The following is a 20097-nucleotide window of genomic DNA, read 5'->3' on the forward strand; positions in this document are numbered from 1 at the left end:
TTTTAGAGAAAGTTGGTCAATGTAATTTTCTCTAAAATACTTTTAAATAGGATTTTTTTACTAAAAAAATTAGTTTTCAAATAAAAATTAAAATATGTTCTTTCAAAAGATTTTTTCACATGAAGCAAAAACGAAAATAAAAATCATGCCAAATTAGCTCTAAATACTAGTAAGAATTTAAAAACTTCCTATTTAAGTAAAAATATTGTTTATTCAAGCATAACTTATAGCCGCCGGTGAAGCCTAAAGACAAATTAATTTAGCCAAAAATCAGATTAGATAGATCATCCACCATTATCATCTCATTGCTAGACCCACGCTATTTGACCTTAAATAGAAATGGAGAGAAAAAAGGAATGAAAAAATAAAATAAAAAAAGGAGCCAAAAATAATTAAAAAATGTCTGGTTCACAATTAAGAAAAGCAAGGTCTGATCAAAATCCACTTCACGAACCCCTTCGACGCCGGTATAATCAATACAATAGCCGCTTATCCTCCTCCGTAGAAATGAGCATCCCGCCACCTCCCCCTCCTCCTCGCCGCTCAGTCTTCCTCGGTGTTGACGTTGGAACCGGCAGCGCCCGTGCAGGTTTCTTCTACTATCTTCTCCTCTCTATGAACACATTGATTTTGCAAATATGATGCAGTATTGCGGTGCAGTGTTATTTTGTATTTGGTCATTTCTCTGTGTTCTATGCATACCATATGCTAGGTCCCGTATTATTTAAAAGGTGGGTCCCACTGAAATTTGGGCTCAAAGTTGACCCATTAAACCATTTTTTCCAACAATCTCTAAATTCTATTAGCTGTAAACTTTACATTTTGATTTGATTTCAATCGCATAACTATAGATTAATTTAGCCCTTGTTTGAGCCCCACTTTTCTAAACATTGATTTTTTCGAAACTCATTTTCAACCCCACATTTTTTAATAAAATAATATTACATGCAAACCTAAAATTTTTCTTATTTTTTAACCACACATTTTCCATCAATCCACTGTTCCAAATTTCATTCTTCCCCAAAGTGGGGTTCAAACAAGGGTTTAATTTCAATTATGGTAATTTCGTTCAACTACGCTGAAAGATATCGATAATGCCTCAGTCAATAAATGATGCGAATGTTGAATAAGTTTAACTTCGTATAAACAAATGACAACCATCATTTATTGGCTGTAACATCATTGATTTTTGTTAGTTCAAATGATGGAATTGAAAGGAATTATCCGAGTGAAATCAAATCGAAGCGTAGTTATTGGATTGAATAAAATTTAAGTACAGTTACTGATTGAAGAGTAAAGTATAGTTACCGTAAATGGAATTTATCCATAGTTTATCAAATAAATGAATTTATGGAAGGAACATTGTAAAGGTTAAATAAACGTGTTTACAATTTTATAATTGGTTATGGAGGGGAAAATTTCTAGTACTCCCAGAGTATGGAGTACTCACTGTCACTATTTAATTGACACTTGTATCGAAAAATTTTTAGTATTCTCAGAGTATGAAGTACTCTCTATCATTATTTAAATGACACGTGTATCGAATAATTGCATCCAAACGTGGATCAATAATACACATGTTAATTAAATAGTGTTAGGAGTATTGAGTTTTCATACTCCTGGAGTGCTAAAAACTTTCTCGGTATGGAACGGGTTTTATTTTGTTTTTCCCTTTTAGGGTTTAATGTTGCATTTTTGGTGCATTTCTAATTTCTTATTAGTAGTTTATACCAATAACTCTATGAGGTAGTTTAGGTTGAAATTTCAGTTTGCTCTAATGCCTTATTAGTAGTTTGTTCTTTCAATTCATTCCTTTTATCTGTTTGAAATTAAGGATCATCAGGTACATGTATATTTGTCGATATCTGAGATCTTTGATATGTTTTTGATGAATTTGTCAATGCGAAATAACCAACGTCTTATTGGCTTAAACTGTAAGAACGCACACTTCAATTGAATTCGTTTGAATATGTTAACCAATGATATTTTAGAATATGGAAGTTTCGCATATATTCCTTTTAGCCCTTGGATTCAGTGGTAAGGTACCGGAATTAAAATATTTGAAAACAAGAAGAAAATTTGAAACTCGAAAGTTTGTAAGAAAATTATTTGATTGTAATAAATTGGTGAATGAAAAAGTGTACAAAGCTTTGCTTTACTAGACAAATTAATTTCCTTATCCTAATGACTTGAGTAATTAAAATCCTAAAAGTAGTAAAAGAAAAAAATTGTATTCTAATTAAGAAAGAAGAAATCCTACTCTAAACAAGAAAGAAGAAAAAGAGAAAAAGCCCTATTTTAACAAGAAATCCTATTTACTATAGAATTGTCATACATCGTTTAGTATGTGTACATATAATGTTTTTTCTTGCTAATGATGAAACTATGCTTAAATTGGTATGCTGCTTTGCCATGGGAGTTGAAATTTGAACTCCTAATTTCTGAAGACACTTGGTTATTTACGATTCATATTTTTAAAGGTGCTTCTTGTTTATTATCTCCCTTTGCTGTTTGATGCAGGTCTTTTTGATGATGGTGGAAGACTTTTGGGTTCTGCTAGTAGCCCGATACAAATATGGAAAGATCGTGACTGTGTTGAGGTGATAAATGATTAATCAGTGTGTGTTTCGATGAATTACTTTATGTATACTGTGCCTTGCTCATATTAGTTGAAGGCATACCCTAGACTGCAAGGTTAAGGAATGAAATGCATTTTCTTAATATTTGTCCAGGAGGAACATTAAAGTATGTTTGGTTTTGTTGACTCTTGTAGCAATCTTCAACTGATATTTGGCTTGCAACTTGCACGGCAGTGAAAGCAGCATGCTCTCTTGCAAATATTTCTGGGGAAGAAGTAACTAGTTTGGGATTTGCTGCTACTTGTTCTCTTGGTTTGTATACATGGACAAATCACCTTTCCTTGAACTATATACTCAGGAACGTGCATCTTGTGTCCTAACAATTAATAGGGAAAACTTGTCTGGTATGCAGTTGCTGTTGATTCTGACGGACAACCTGTAACAGTTTCTTGGAGTGGTGATACGAGGCGAAATATCATAGTGTGGATGGACCACAGAGCTGTGCAGCAAGCTGAGAGGATCAATTCCTCTAACTCACCTGTATTGCAATACTGTGGTGGGGCTGTATTCCCAGAGATGCAGCCACCAAAGGTATTTATGCAAGTATAACAGTGTCAGTATTCTCTTTTCTTCCCTTCGGAAAATATGTCCTCTACTATTGTTAAATGCTTCGTGAAACAGAGAGATTGCTTCTCCTGTTTGTATTATGGACTGAACTTTGTTGTAAACTGTAATTGCAGCTTTTGTGGGTCAAAGAAAATTTGCAAGAGTCTTGGTCAATGGCATTTAGGTGGATGGATCTGAGTGATTGGCTATCTTATAGGTAGGCCATTAAGTTGTCATCCATAATTATCTCAATTAATATGTTTTTGTGCAGTGGAAACAAAACCCTTCTTATTGATATTATTTTTCCAGAGCAACAGGAGATGATACTCGGAGTCTGTGCACAACAGTCTGCAAATGGACATATTTAGGTCACGCACACATGCAACAGATAAATGAAAAAGATTCCCGTGATATGGAAGCTTGTGGATGGGATGATGACTTTTGGGAAGAGATTGGTTTAGCTGATCTTGTTGATGGCCATCATTCAAAGATTGGTATGCAGTATGCCTCTAACTATCCTTACCGGTCACAACTATTGAAATTTTAGCACTTTAAGAAAGTCTGATGGCTTCCTCATACCTGCTGTGTTTGTCTATTGCTAATAATTGATAAATTTATGATGTAGCGGGTTAATACTTTCACAGTCACTAATTCTTTCTGCAAAAAAATTTTAGTCATCTGATAAATCAGAACTTTAGTAGGATGTCTAGGTGAAAAGTCTCAATTATTTTTTCGCCATTGATTACTTATATGCATTGGCCTTCCTAACATTTTTTGTTTCGGCATATCATTCACCTTTGCTACATGATAGTTTCACGTGTCTCTGATTCACTGTCATTCTTATTAGTTTTCCTATTCTTATGAAGCTTAACCAATGTAACAAACTAAGTTATTTACTGGGACGCTTTCAACACGTTACACAATTTGCAGAAATATTTTGTAATTATGGTTTAACTGAGTTAAAAAAGACAACAGGCGTTAAATAAGATGCTTCACTGAAGAATAAGAAGAAGATGCAAATACCCAATTAACTTTTCTTATGCATTCATGGGGGAAGTTTTTGAGTACTTCAAAATGTCTGGCTTTTATGAAACTTTGCATATAATTATTCATAACAAGTTCTTTGGCATCAGTATTTATCTGATTTTCAATAATCCTTTGGTGCTTTTTTACTTGATAATAATCATGTACAGGACGAAGTGTAGCTTTTCCTGGTCATGCTTTGGGCTCTGGTCTAACACCTGATGCTGCAAAGGCAAGTGACACTCTCTTTGATTTCAAGTGATGCCTGCTTGAGTCTACAAATGATGCTTAACGTTATTAGAGTAAAAACAACAAAAAGCACCTTTTGGGTGTTCTGGAAGGGTGATTAGCTCTCTGCATGGATAGTTCATTCTTTCAATAAGAATCTCTTTATTTTCAGGAATTGGGTCTGTTGGCAGGGATACCAGTTGGAACATCATTAATTGATGCTCATGCTGGTGGTGTGGGTGTAATGGAAAGTATGCCTGTGTCAGATTCTGAAGCTAAAGGTTCTGTTTGCATAGTCTTTTAACTGCAAGGTTTTTGGCTGTATGAATCTGTATTTTCTGTATATATGTTACAACCGACTATGCTGCAAGTGTAGATGTTGATGAGGAAGCAATATGTCATCGAATGGTGTTAGTTTGTGGAACTTCCACTTGCCATTTGGCTATTTCACAAAGCAAGTTGTTTATTCCTGGGGTCTGGGGACCATTCTGGTCAGGTATATTCCTTTCCATTAAATAATGTTTGCTTTAATTTCATTTTTCTTGAGATGTACTGCTATGGGGATCACTTTCTTAAATACACGATATTGCCTGAAATGAAAAGAAATGTTTAATAATCACCCCTCTTTACACTTACATTATTGGATGGATTGGAATCCCATGTCCATGTGATACAAGGAGGAAAAAAAGAGCAATAGCTAGACTATCTACTGAAGCAACCACTCGATCTTAATCCGACAAACCTGCCATTCGATTCACCTATTTGAATGGCTATGAGTTCTTTTACTATTTTGTAATTTCCATCAGTTTTCATCTATCAAACAGCATCTCAATTACTGGCTCTAACTGTGTTCTCAAATTGCATAGTGAATCCTATCAGAGTCTTCTTCATCTGGCTGCATTTTATCAATACTTCTTCGTATTTACCGATCGCTTGCAAAATCAAATCTTGTTTCACAAGATGCTATATACAGCTATACATCCTCCTTGCATTTATGCCGGAGACATTGCCAGTGCTATGGCCATGGGCTTTGACTGAAATGTCCAAGAAACTAAACAACCTTATCTGATTATAGATACAACTCAAATCTACCAAGTTTACTAAACCTTTTCTTTCTCCGTCTATTAGGTATGAAGAGACTCAAGTTGCAGGAATCCATAGTTTTTCTGTGCTCAACAGTTGATAAATGGCTACTTGCTTGGAGGCCTTTAGTCTTAATGAGTTTTACCCAACTAGATAATTAAGCTGGGGGTCTTGTGTTCAAATTTGCTTTAAGTTATATTGTTATTAGGAACAAAATTTTAGGTGGCTTTCTACTGGTTAATTGATAGTTCATATCTTTCTTTAGTTGTAACCGTGGGATTAAAGTTATTCTCACTCACTGTCACAAATATTTTTAGCCATGGTGCCTCAGTACTGGCTCACAGAAGGAGGTCAGAGTGCCACTGGTGCATTACTAGATTATATTATTGAGAACCACGTTGCTTCTCCACACCTGGCAAATCGAGCTGCTTCTCGATGTGAGATTTTCTCAACTTCAAAAATGTTACTTTCAACAATGATGTATTGCTACCCGTGTTCTACTTTTGACTGGCATAACCACTCATCATTTTGATTTAATAGGCATTTCAATCTTTGAACTTTTGAATGAGATATTGAAATCAATTAAACAAGAATTAGGTTCTCCTTTTATTGCTGCATTGACTGATGATATACATGTCTTCCCTGACTTCCACGGAAACAGGTAAAAGATCTGAATTTCAATATCAATTGCGTACTCGTGTAGCTACAAATGAATAGTTAACACTGAACCTTTTGTGTAGATCTCCCATTGCAGACCCAAAATCGAAAGGCACGATATGTGGCTTAACTCTTGACACAAGTGAAAAACAACTGGCTCTTCTATACCTTGCAACCATACAGGGTATTGCATATGGGACACGCCATATTGTAGAGCACTGCAATGCCCATGGGCACAAAGTAAGGACATTTGTCACCTAGTGTTTCAAAACACCGTTGACCACGTATCAGTTTTGCCATTACTGATAACTCTAGTATAATTTGTTTATTACTTTCTCATGTAAAATACAACAAATCACATGATAAAGATGAATCATAATATTATCATGATGACATCAAATCACAATCATGTTATTTTCTTGTTTGATGTCTATACAAAAGGAAGACGGTGCAAGTTAGAGAAGCGCCTTTCTGCAAATACTTGTACCTCAAAATTTTCCTTTTTCCATTTTTGAAATCTCCTAGTTTTTTCTTTAAAATTTGTTGCAGTGTATAAACTGAATCCAAAAGGGAAAAAAGTGAAAATAAAAAGGAAAATGTTAGTACGTTCGTTTGTAGACTTTGTCAGCTTTTAAGCTAGCAAGTTTATGGTAAAATAAAGATGTATATAAAATGTTTGTAGGTAAACTAGAAATGCATATAACATGTGCTGGGTTAGGATATTGATTTAATGCACAAAGGGTTTGATAATAAGCTGCAGAAATAGAAGCTAATACAAGAATTACTGGCAAAATCGATTACGTTAGATAGTGTATTATGATATTCTGAAACTACATCTCCTGTTAAAACAAGATCTAGTAGGGAGATTCTTGCATATTTATTTTTAATACTATTCTAGATGCCCTTGCCCTCTAAATAAAAGTCTTAACTACATGATCTGATCTGAAAATCATGAAGCGTGAATACTGCACTGTCTTTTATTATTACTGAAGTTTGTAATACCGTTTTGGGATTTTTATTATTATCATTTGAGGTGGGTGTAATAACTAGCTGTAATATCACACGCTTCCTACTAGTGCCTACGTCCCCAGTTGATGGGAAAACATTTTTTAAGTTGCACGAAAACCCCAGGTGCCAGATAATGTTTTTTAGAAGTCTATGTACACCCCATAGTTTATGACACATAAATATCTATTTTACGTGCAAGGCTTTCTTATTGCTTTCGGAGTAAATGTTCTTTCGCTACCTTTTGATTTCCAGATCAATACATTGCTGGCATGCGGTGGACTAGCTAAGAATTCTTTGTTCATACAAGAGCATGCAGATATTATAGGTTCTCTCTCTCTCTGTGTTCCCTATTGCTATACCAATCTGATAGATATATATCACATGTCCGCCAACTCTACACATTTATAGTGACTACTTGAAGCATGCATATCGTAGGTGTATAGCACCAGTCAAACTATAAACCTTTTTCTCTAAGAGCATGATTCTAGATCCCTCAAGGGTTTGTAGTTCCAGGTCATATGCAGATAAAACTTAGATGGTATTACATAGATGCAAATAGTTGGACACTTCACCTATCACATTGCATTGGTAATTTTGAGAGAGAGAGAGGATAAATGCAAATAAGTTTCTTCAGACACAATACAGACACATGACGGACTGTGGGGAAAGCATGTTATAATTTGTAACTGATTTCTCTTATTATTTGTGGACATTCAACTGGTTTTGCATCGCGTTTCTATCTCCATATATTCAACTTTATCTTTTGTTGGTTAGTCTTGTGTTGCACCATCAAGGTTTCCAGGGAGCTTCATGGCTCTCGGGTTTAGACTTCACCTCTCCATTAAAATTGTTGGCTTTTAAATGTGGAATGAACAGAATGAGTGTCATTCTAAGATAAATTTTGCAATATTGTGGTTTATAAAATGTTATCTAAAGAAAGTTAAATACAAAAGCACCGTTGTTTTCAGAGTTTACATGAGGTTGACACTTCAAAAGCCCCACTAGATCCTAGCCAAATTATGTGTATCATTCATCAACGATATCTACAGGGTTGTTTTGGGGTATAAATTTCGGCTACCACTAGCTCCTAACCTCAATTATGTGCAACGTGCTTCACTCATCAGTTGCATTGGTATAAAAATTTGATGAATTCTAGACTGTAATTGAATTTGGACAGGTTATCCTATTACTCTTCCACGGGAAAATGAATCAGTGCTCTTGGGTGCTGCTATTCTTGGTGCCGTTGCTTCAAAGAAATATTCCACCATGCGAGAGGCTATGCTAGCGCTAAACTCAGCCGGTCAGGTACGCAAAATGTTTGCTAATTGCATAATTAGGATTTACTCTAAAAAGGGAAATTAGGCTAATTAATGTAGCATATTCTTCCATGGAACTTGTCAACTCAAACTTGGTATACACACTTTTAGCTTATTCGTTGACTTATTTTTGTCTGCTGCTTGTTGAAAGTGATTATAAGATTAGAAGTTAATTACTGAAGCTATAAGCTTTCTCATCTTAAGATCAACGATTCTCGCTGTTTGCTTATATCTTGGCAGGTTGTCTATCCATCTAACGACCCAAAAGTGAAGAAGTACCACGATGCTAAATATCGTATCTTCCGTGAACTTTATGAGCAGCAGTTGTCCCATCGTTCAATAATGGTCGAAGCTCTGGCATGAGTTTTAGTTTCGATTTTAGATTGCTATATTGCGGTATGGTCTAGCAGTTGGAAGACGAACATTGTCCAGATCTCATGTACAGTTATCTCAGTCATGCAATTTGTATATATTGCTACTATTACCTTGGTTTCTCAACTCTCTATTTAGAATTTAAAATCCTTTGTACCATATCTCAGATGGATTTGGAAAGCTTAAAACGAGTTTACATTAGTTGTTAGTATCACGATCATAAGGGTAGCTCTAACCCTTGCACCAAAAACACCAATTTCCCCTATTTTGCACCAAATATTTGATGCAATATCACTCCAACCCAAAACCAAAATTTGCACATAGTTGATTAAAGGTTTTTTTTTTTTTTTGGGCCCTTTTTTTCATTTAGCACCAAATGTTATTAAGGGTATTTGTGTCATTTTATATTATACGTGAATTTTAATTTTTAATTATTATTATTATTATTATTTTTTGGTAATAAACCTTAATAATTTTTTTCTTATTATTATGATTTAATAATTATTTAATTTTTATTATTATGATTTAATATTTTCTCTTAGTTATGGTATTTTTATTAATTGTACTACATTTTTAAAATTTATTAGCGAATTTAATATATTTGTTAACGAAACATAATTATTTATGTAGAAATTTATGTAGTAGTGAATTCAATAAATAAATAATTTTTCAGATATATAAATTGTTAATAATAAAAAAATAAGCAAAATAATTAAACATTGTTTATTTGAAATAACTTTTGGTGTAATGGGTCGGAAATGATTTTTAGTTTGATGCAAAATTTGATGTATAATTGTACAAAATTTATCATAATTTTTTGTAGAGGAATGGAAATGGCCTCAGAAACCTTCTTATGGTGTGATCATGGACTTCATTCGTCGTAGGTAGTAAAAAGATTTTTGTCAAATAAGACAAGAAAGCCAAAAAGTGGATACCAAATGACTCATTCGATCTTCATAGCCTTATATTTTCTGCCAAACATCATGGGAATCTTGGATGCCTATTCCATGTGCACGTAATTGACATTCTTGACACGTTGGCATATTTTGGAGCTTGGGAGAAAAGGTGAGTTTTTGTGGGAAAAAATAAAACGTGACTTGATATTTATTGCACTTTCTACTAAATATATTTGATATTTAATTCATACGTAAGAAGATTTGTTATTTTATTAAGAATCTAATAATCGAAAATCACTTTTTTGTCATCAACAACTTAAATCTCTATCAAGAGAGAGAATTCTAGTTAGTCAAGGCAGGCGGCAATGCTTTCTCTCCAACTTTACTTTTCCCAGTTAATTTACTATATTTCCCTGTTTTTTCCAACAAAGGAGAGGAGGAACGAAATTAGCCCTTCTATAGGAATAATTTTTCATCTCAGAAAATCAATTCTTTGATCGTTATTTCATTATTTGAGTCGTCATTTTTGATTTGTTCATTCACAAGTAAGATCCACTTCTATTTTTAACGATCAAAAAATCAATGCTTATACTTGTTACCGAAGATGCCCTTGGTATGTATGGAAAGAATATGCTCACGCACTGCTAAAATTGATTCTCCAATTCGAATAACTCAAAAATTGCCACGTGTACCCCCACCTGGCAACTTGAGCTTCCCCGCAAAACATCCCATCATACCCATACCTCGGAGGCATCTCTCCTCCGGAACTCGGAAACAAATTAGGAAACTCTTTCTCTCTCTCTGAGTCTCTCTATATAGTCATATGATGTAACAAACACAAACACAAGTACAGATAATATAATATATAATTTCCGTCTTTCACTCTATGTATGTTTCATAAGTAAATAAAATATAAAGTGTAATTGAGATTCAAGATTTTTTGGCGGAAGATTTTCTTCCTAGGGTTTCTTGAATTTAAGGAAAGATTTAGGGCTCTTCTGTTATCAGAATAATCTCCAATTCCAGGTACTCTGATTTGATTTGTGTTTATTACCCGGATTTAATCAGTACCAAGTTTGAATCTTTGGACGAAAAGTTGGTTCTTTTGTGTAAATCCTAGCTCAAAAGTTTTGATTTCCCTTTGCACAAGGCTATTCAACGTTAAATTTATTGTTTCGTCATTGGTTTTAATAGGAGACGTAAGCTGGGATCTGTATTGAGTCTTGGAAAATTTGAGGGTCTTCTGGAATGAGGATATGTGTTTTTAAATACCCGTGAGAACGGCTGATGTGTTGCAGCAAGGGAGTTGAAAATTTGATTGAATCAGAATTGGAACTTGAGAATCCAATTATTGATCAGCAACACCAAGCTGTGGACTTGATGGATAGCCCTACAGGGACCCCAGGCTCTAACCAGAGCTCTAATGATGAAAAGCCGCGTGTCAAATTCTTGTGTAGCTTTTCAGGTAGTATAATGCCGCGGCCCCAAGATGGGAAACTTAGGTATGTAGGTGGCGAGACACGTATATTGAGTGTCCCGTGTGATATTAACTACGAGGAGCTCATGGGGAAGATGAGGGAGCTTTTTGAAGGGGCAACAACGCTAAAATACCAGCAGCCTGATGAGGATCTTGATGCTCTAGTATCGGTTGTGAATGATGATGATGTCACCAATATGATGGAGGAATATGACAAGTTAGGCTCTGGAGATGGATTTACTAGATTGAGGATTTTTCTGTTTTCAAATCCTGATCAAGATGGTTCGGTGCACTTCGGGGATGGAGATGAAAGGGAAAATGAAAGGAGGTATGTTGATGCTTTGAACAACCTTAACGAGTCTCCTGAATTCAGGAATCAGCTAGGTGGGTCTCAGGTAATGGGGTCATTAGATGATGTCAATGTTGCTGAGCAGTACTTTAATCAGATGAGTCTAGAGGGTAGCATCCATGGTCAGAGGAATGCAGAGTTGCCTATGGCGTATGCTAATTTGCGTCAGCTTGCAATTCCTCATTTGGGTTCTGGGCAGCCCCAACAACCAGTTTCTCAGAGGTACTCTGACAATGAGGCTCCATGGAGTCCTGCTTACTATTCACCTCGGCAACCTGGAACCCTGGACCAAAAGCCTGCGGCTGAGTATCCAATTTCGCCTTCATCTTCCCGTTATCGAGCTCCATATGGGGAGTTTTCAGACAGAAATTTTGATAGAATGCCTGAGGAATACAATCGGCCTCCAATCAATCATCATAACATATATGAGCAGCCGCTGCAGTATGCCGAGAATATGGTCTTGGTTACAACAGGACCTGTAGGCAGTGAAAATGTTGGTTTTCCAGGTAATATACTTCATGGCACTGGTTGTGAGCATTGCCAGATAACGTTTCCAAGAAATCAACTTTATCCAGATACCCCTTGGAAGCCTGGAGAACAGCCACGTCTTGAGCCAACTAACATGGGGAATGGATATCATCCAGTCACTAATTCTTGTGTTGAGTGCCCCCCTAATAGGGAAATGTACACGTTGAATCCAGATCCAAACGTGCACCATCCATACTTCTATAACGAGAGTCGTGGTCATGAAAGAGGATGGGTTTTACAACATCAGTTAAATCCTCGGCCTGACGAACCTGGACCCCATGTTTCTACTGCTGGAAGACTGGCAGTGGCTGATAACTATATAATGGAAAATGCTACAAATACTCCTCTTGGGCAAGGCAGTTTATGCGATGTCCACCCTGTGCAATCTCACTATGTCCATCATGAAGACATACGGTATGCCCGACCTGTTGCAGACGTTGGTAATCAAGTGTTCAACGACCAAGCTGTGGCCACTGGATCACAGGTTCATGTTCCGTCTCTGGATGAGCATGGAGTTCATTGCAGCAATCTTCCCTGTACATATGGAGCTGATAATGTGTACCAGGTTCCTCGTGGCCATGTGCCTTTGCATGCTTTATGGAGAAATGGTCATGCCCCATTGCTAGGAGGTCCCTCTTATGAAACACCTGTTTTAGCTCAGCTAGCAAATGGCTCTGTGAGCACTGGATTTATTAGGGGTACAGTGGATGGTAGTCCCAGGTTGCGAACTGAGTTGGAGAATCAAAATCCTTGGGTAGAGTCGCCACAAAAACTTGTGGGCTTTGATGAGTCTCGTGGCCAAGCTCCAACATTGGTGCCCACTGTCGAGGGCCCATATACTATGCAGTCCAACCCATCAGTCCCAGACATGACTAAATTTGCTGGTCCCGTAACGCACCTTGCAAAATCCGATCCTGCTTTCATTTTTGATGACAAGTTGGTCACTGCAGCTTCCATGTCATACCTGAGAAATGATGCTGATATTGCTGAACCGGGCAAGTTGGATGAGGACAGTATCTATAGAAGGAGCAAAGAACTGAATCTTGGAGGGGAGGCTGGAGATACTAACATGCATGTAGTCAATGACAAAAATCCTGATGCAATGGAACCTGCCAAGTCTATGAATTCTGTAGTGGAAAGCAATGACGGGACGGAAGTGGAAGAAACCAATGCTAGCCTTGCTGCTGAGCTGCAGGAAGACTGTTTGAGCTTGTTACCTGAGTTTGTTGCCTCTGTAAAAGAAGTGGCTTTGGCAAGTCTGAAGGTGGAAGCTAAAGTTCGAGAAGATACTGATTTTGGGATTGAGCATAATGTAGTTGCAGGAGACGATGCACAGCATGACGCGGATGGATTGGTGAGAATCAACCACAATCTTTCTTAATAATTTTCTGTTGTGTATTTTGTCATTAAAACATCCTCTCTTGTTGTATAGGGTGGCAATGGGGACTTCGAGATGGGTTCTGATAATGACAATCTCAGCAATTCCAAGATCGAGCCCACTACTGCTGAGGCTGAAGCAATTGATAGAGGATTGCAGGTTCCCATTTTACATGTGGATATATGATCTGTTTTACTTTCAATATACATGTAGTTAAGCATACTATTCTATCTGTTTGCCACCTACATCCATTTGGGACTTCCTTTTTCAGAAAATCGATGTATTAAGTAACTGTATCTTGTCTTCTAACGTTCCACCATCTGTTGTTGCTACGTCATTTTCCATGTAGACAATTAAAAATGAAGATCTGGAGGAGATCCGAGAGTTAGGCTCTGGAACCTATGGTGCTGTTTACCATGGCAAGTGGAAGGGGTCAGATGTAGCAATCAAAAGAATCAAATCCAGCTGCTTTGCCGGAAAGCCATCTGAAAGGGAGCGCTTGGTACACTTTCGTAAATTTGATTACCTTGTCTTTTTTCTGTTACATCTCCACTTTAACTGCCATTACTTTTATTTTGCTTTGATTATTTTTTTCTTGAATTTAAAGGAGAGAAAATATTATATTATCTATATGCCCTTTTTGAGAAAACATTATGATCTCATTGTTAGTCGCATGATGGAGTTGCACAGTCATGACCTGTGGCTGTGTTATAGACCTTTTATTAGGCACGTAGTATTGCCAATGGAAAAAAGTAATTGACATGATGATATTGGTCTCAGAGAAATTGGCTCGTGTGAATCCGAGTCAAGAAGCAACATTTGTAAAGTTAATTTTGACCAACTGCTGAGCTAAAAACAGAAATTACTAGATTGAGATCAAAATGTATTCTCCATTCATGCATTTTCGCTGCATCGTGATAAATAATTCACTTGGCTTGAACATAGCTTGGTTTTTGTGTGCGTCTGAAGCTGGACATGGGGAATAAAAGAACATCTGACATCCTCCATGATTTTCTAGTCTTGTTGCAGGGACAAGAAGTGCTTGATGGATTTTGATATTAGCGTCCTTTTTTTCCATAGATAATTGTGATATACCTGCTATACTGTATTGTAAGTGTAAAACATGCAGAATGCCATTTTATCTATTAAGAGTGACTTCTACAACTGCATGTGCTTTCTTGCCTTTTCTTCAGACTTGAAAGAATATAATAACTTTGTGGCCATTGATGTATTTATAGGGCTGAACTAGTGCAACTTTTGGCGGTCATAGGCAACTGAATTCATCTTATTTGATGTATAGATTGCAGATTTCTGGAAGGAGGCTCTGATATTAAGTTCATTGCACCATCCAAATGTTGTTGCTTTCTATGGTGTAGTTCGTGATGGCCCTGATGGATCTCTAGCAACAGTGACAGAGTTCATGGTCAATGGATCCTTAAAACAATTTCTGCAGAAAAAGGACAGGTATCTTTCTCAGACCTAGTCCAGATTTTATTCACTACATCTACTACTGGTTTTACTGTGATGACTAATTTAAACAGGACTATTGATCGGCGCAAGAGACTAATGATAGCTATGGATACTGCATTTGGGATGGAATACTTGCATGGAAAAAATATTGTTCATTTTGATTTAAAATGTGAAAATCTGTTGGTGAATATGAGAGATCCGCATCGCCCAGTGTGCAAGGTAAGTTGAGCAGCTGAACCAGACAATTGTGTTGAGTACATATTCTTTGCTTTACACAGTAACACTCATAATAGCTACGAATAGTGCATTTGGGAAGAAGTACTAACACGCAAGGAAATTGTTCATTTTGATCGAAAATATGAGTATCTGGAGTAAATGAGAGATCCACATAGACCAGTGTGAAATGCAGATTGAATAGCTGACCTAGACATATGAATTTTTTTTGGAAGTCATGAATTACATGCAGTGTGTGCAATATCTTATTCTACAAGCTGCTTTGTAATTGGACCCTGGTGGGATATGAAGCTTTAGGTTCTGTTATCAGCTTGTTTTGCATTTAAGTTTTGTTTACAGTGCATAACACTTCTGTTGCAAAGGTTACTTCAGCCTCTGGTTCTCCAACCCCGTTGTTTTCTCTCCTCTTTATCTGAGTGTATTTGGTGTTATATTGATTCACATTTGCTTATTTTGCCTGAATTTCCAATTTAGATTGGTGATCTTGGCTTGTCAAAGGTGAAGCAACATACGTTAGTATCTGGAGGTGTTCGTGGGACATTGCCTTGGATGGCACCTGAACTCCTGAGTGGAAAAAGTAGCATGGTCACTGAAAAGGTAAAGATATCTAATGTGATCACTAAATTCTTTCATTCTCACTCTCTCCCCCCCTTAACTAATTCATTTGATGTCTGATTCTGCTGTATAGATCGATGTTTATTCATTTGGGATTGTCATGTGGGAATTGCTTACCGGAGATGAACCGTATGCAGATATGCATTGTGCTTCTATAATTGGTACGTGCCGCATAATTGAGTTATTTTGTGTTTCCATTCTGTTCTGCGATTCATTTATTTTATGTATGATCATGATGTGGTACTTACTATCAAGATAAAAAGAAGAAAAAGGGACACAGATTGCTTAGTTGCAATTATTCACTAATTGTTGCTGTATGTTTGCGGGCATTGAGGGTAGAGTTTTGAATATATATTGGGGCTTGCTTAGGCAAGTTATTTGTTGAGGCTTGCAAGTATGTGCGTAAAACTCCAGCAACCTTTTCCTAGCTTGCTTGAGAGTTGACAGCAATTTTATGGAGCAAAAGTGTACATTTTCCAATTTTTTGAAATAATAATGCAAGGGACTGAAATTTTTTTATTTTTATTTTTTTGGTGGGACCTGAATACCTTTTTTCTGTTTGATATTATAGAATCCTGTTGAGATTTAAATCAATATCAACAATGAAAATTACAACTGTTTTTTTGACTTCAAAATTTTGTTTATGGTGTGTAGGAGGAATAGTGAACAACACACTGCGCCCACAAATTCCAACATGGTGTGACCCGGAATGGAAATCGTTGATGGAAAGTTGTTGGGCCTGTGATCCAGCCGAGAGGCCCTCATTCTCCGAAATTTCTCAGAGGTTGAGAAACATGGCCGCAGGAATGAATCTGAAATGACGTGTTCATTGAAAATTTATTCTAACTTTACTCGGAAGGTTTGTCAGCTTAAGAGGATTTCAGTCACAAGAACGCACATGTTAATAATGGAATGTTTGATATTTGTATTCTTTACATGAGTTCTCATGGTATAAAGTGCAATAATATGCCTTTAGACACACCACTGGTAGCACAAACTTTACATATTGTACGCAGAGACCGATATTTTGCAGTGCCAGAAAGTAAATTATAATTTATTACTTATTTCTGAAATTTTCCTGTTTGTTTAATTGTGCAGGGACGTGGATGTTTTTCATGATTCCCGGTCTCTTGAATTTGATGGGATAATATTGCACTATGCTGTTAAGCTTCACATTATATAGTCGGGCATATATCTACCATATACTCTGGCGCTATCTTATACTAAATACTCTGCAATTTTAATAACAATTACACCTTGTGCTCTACCTTCAGTAATTTTGAGATGTAGAAGGTATAATACCATAGTGTGGATGAAAATCAAAATTTTTTTCTTTTTCTGTGGTGTTCACTTTGTGAAGCTTGGGGCATCTATATTCTGTTTTTGTATTTGCTTTTGAGTGAAACAAAAAAAAAGAAATTGAGGGCATATTCCTTTCTGTCTTCTGACCAATGTGATACTTGGATATTGACTAGACTTGGAATGCATTAACTAAGCACGACTCTTGTGCATCTCCTTTAAATCTTTTCTCTACTCTACAGTAAGTGGAACTTATTGTGTGTGTGAATCTTTCATGAGATGTTTACTAAAACAATTGTCATGGTTATATGAATTACGCAAAGCATTCTTTATTGACATATCGCGTGCGTTCTTGTAAGCTTAGCTTGGAATTGTATGAGGGAAGAGTATTTGGTTTCTTCTTCTGCTCATTTATGTGTTCGACTGATAGGAAGAATGAATATTTGAACAGGTTTTGGTTTTCATAGGAGAAAATGAAAATATCAATATTTCTTGGTACAAATATTGCTAGTGTTATTGTTTGTAACTAATTTCTGTTGTAAAATTGTCATTCGAGACTCTGTTCATTCTATATTTAAGTTTGTTAATTGGGGATGGTGAAAATGTTGATTATAAACCCTTCGAACTTTACTTCGACCATGCAAAACATGCACGACTCAGCCTAAAGCCCGAGGCACAAGTTTACATATTCTGTTGATGGTACATACCTAGGGGCATAGCTACATGGAGTCCAGTGCAGGCTAATGCCCACACTGGACTCTGGACTTGACACAGAAACTCCAGTGTGCTTCACCTGCACTGGACGTCTGAACTAAGAAGAAGAAGAAAAAGAAGAAAAGGGAAGAAAGAAGAAGAAAGCGTGTGCTGTCTGCAGGCCAAAGAATGAAAGGAGGAAGAAAATAACATTTGCCGACAACAGGGAAGAGGAAGCATAGGGGGAAGAAGAAGGGTAGGAGTTGGGCCAATTTTTTAATTTTTAGATTTTGGCCCTACTCTGTAATTAGGCTCTTAGAAAAAAATTTATAGGCCTTGTTATGAATTTATCGGCCCATCAATTTATTGTTTATACAATGGACCCCATCATTTTATCTTCTATTGTTAAAAAATGTACTTTGCATTGATCATATGAAACTCTTTTTGTTCATAGACTAATTTCGGGAAAAAAAAAGGAAAAAAAAATCATCGTAGCCAATACTTATAATTGTGCCCGTATTGGACGAAATCTCTGCCTCCGCCCCTGTGCATACCCATTTATTATTATTATTATTATTATTATTATTATTATTTAGGTATCTTGCTTCGTACAGTTGCTTTTCTTGTTTGGAAGACAGAGTTACCTACTGCAACATTCTAATTACACAGACCGATGTAGTGGTTATAGCCGAAAATAAATGTTAAAAAGGTTTGAATATGCAAATTAGATCAATATATAGGGTTTTCTGAGCTCTATTTTTGGTAGAAATAGATTTTGTATTAGTGATTTTTTGAAAAATGAATAGTTAACAAGTGGGGGGAAATTTTTGGTTTGCTTATAAATTATTTTACTGAGCAAATGTGTAATTGAAAATGAGTTTAAGAAAAAAAATGAATTTATAGAGAATTGAGTTCAAAAGGGATCATGAGGTTTTTTCTGTTGTGACAGAGAGAGTTGTGAAAGAAAAAGCTGCTTTCATAAGCGCTCTTCTTGGAATTGAAGATAACGGCAAAGAAGAAAAAATAAATGTGTTATCAATGTATTTGTTATCGATACATTTTATAAAAAATATGTTATACACATAAATCACTTCACGTACACATAAATCACTTCACATTGGACCTTATTATTGGACCCGGACGAGGTCCACTAGAGTTGGACAACATAGGCCCAAGAGGCAGCCAAGTAAAAGCCCAAGCCGAAGCTCTCAAGGGGGTCATCCAAGGTGCCTTAAAGGGCTAGTCGAGGTGCCTTCAAGTGCTAACCGAGGTGCATTCCTAGATGGTCGAAGTGTCTGACAAATTAGTCCACCGAGGTCCTCCAAGGCTCAGCCAATGTGCATTCTAAACCCAATCCGAAGCTGTCTAAAGATTATTCGAAATGGTCTAACCGAGGCATAAGAAGAGATCTAATCGAGGTGCCTTCAAAGCTGCTGCTGAGGTCCCAAGAAGTCCAATTGAAGCACTTGCTGAGGTACCCATTGCTATTTTGAAGGTCAACAAATTACAAGTAATATTTATATATTCACTATTTATTTTTATTTATTTACACACGCTTTTAAGTAGGAGATTGACAAATCTTGAAGTCAAATTCATGATGGCATCTATATCCCAATGTTCTGCCTATGAAATATAGGAATTTGTACGTAATAAAGACCAATTTCTCAAGTACGTTTGACTTTGGCCACACGTGCCAGGTGAATATGCAGTGGCAAAGTGAAAGGGTATGCACATTGGGTGATGCTTGGGGTACATAATAGACACCATAATGGTGTCCATAATGCCCAAGTGGCGCCCCCTGTTGGAGGGAGCGCCACTTGGACATTATGCACACCATTATGGTGTTCATTATGTTAAAGTAGCATAATCCATGCACATTTTAGACGAAAATGACAAGGTTAATAAATATGTCTATACCATTTTATGTAACGGATTTCATTTTTCTCTGAATTTGTGACAGTTGATATCTAGTACAAAATAATGGTTTGTTCAAAGAATGGAAGACCTAAATGAGATGTTAGTACTGTTAGTTATGCTGTATTGCAAAAAGGAAAACAAATTAAAATATCTATGTAATGTATATTGAATATGTCTGCCCTCGGGGCATAACCCAGTAGTGCAAAGAACAGGAGTGAGGTAGTTTCAGCCTTGTTGGTAGCCGTAGAGTGAGGGTTCGATTCCTGACATATGAAATTAGATTTTTTATGGGCACCAGTGTACAGATAAGCTCTTGTTCCCTGACCTGCTATGGTACATTTCACGATTTACCTCCTTCACGATACTCCA

At 36.5% G+C, this 20097-nt stretch overlaps 2 protein-coding genes across 3 annotated transcripts; both read left to right on the forward strand.

Annotated features, from left to right (window-relative positions):
* Positions 1-358: 358 nt before the first annotated feature.
* Positions 359-9035, forward strand: LOC111387277 (FGGY carbohydrate kinase domain-containing protein). The gene is made up of 15 exons (XM_023011820.1): positions 359-589; positions 2521-2600; positions 2774-2891; positions 2992-3170; positions 3320-3402; positions 3495-3679; positions 4379-4440; positions 4609-4717; positions 4813-4932; positions 5837-5956; positions 6060-6180; positions 6260-6416; positions 7437-7509; positions 8362-8489; positions 8741-9035. The coding sequence occupies exons 1-15, from the start codon at positions 400-402 to the stop codon at positions 8861-8863; spliced, it is 1848 nt and encodes a 615-aa protein (XP_022867588.1). The 5' UTR covers positions 359-399; the 3' UTR covers positions 8864-9035.
* A 1472-nt stretch (positions 9036-10507) lies between these two features.
* Positions 10508-17341, forward strand: LOC111387282. 2 transcript variants are annotated; one of them, XM_023011824.1, is made up of 9 exons: positions 10508-13476; positions 13555-13659; positions 13850-14002; positions 14801-14964; positions 15042-15189; positions 15679-15801; positions 15893-15980; positions 16474-16678; positions 16918-17341. In XM_023011824.1, the coding sequence occupies exons 1-8, from the start codon at positions 11056-11058 to the stop codon at positions 16638-16640; spliced, it is 3369 nt and encodes a 1122-aa protein (XP_022867592.1). In that variant the 5' UTR covers positions 10508-11055; the 3' UTR covers positions 16641-16678; positions 16918-17341. The 2 variants fall into 2 exon arrangements, with proteins under 2 accessions (XP_022867592.1, XP_022867591.1); XM_023011823.1 differs by lacking the exon at positions 16918-17341 and having other exon boundaries at positions 10508-10794; positions 10963-13476; positions 16474-16800.
* Positions 17342-20097: the final 2756 nt, after the last annotated feature.

Source organism: Olea europaea, unplaced genomic scaffold, assembly GCF_002742605.1.
Source record: "Olea europaea var. sylvestris unplaced genomic scaffold, O_europaea_v1 scaffold398, whole genome shotgun sequence".
Classification (NCBI taxonomy): Eukaryota; Viridiplantae; Streptophyta; class Magnoliopsida; order Lamiales; family Oleaceae; genus Olea; species Olea europaea.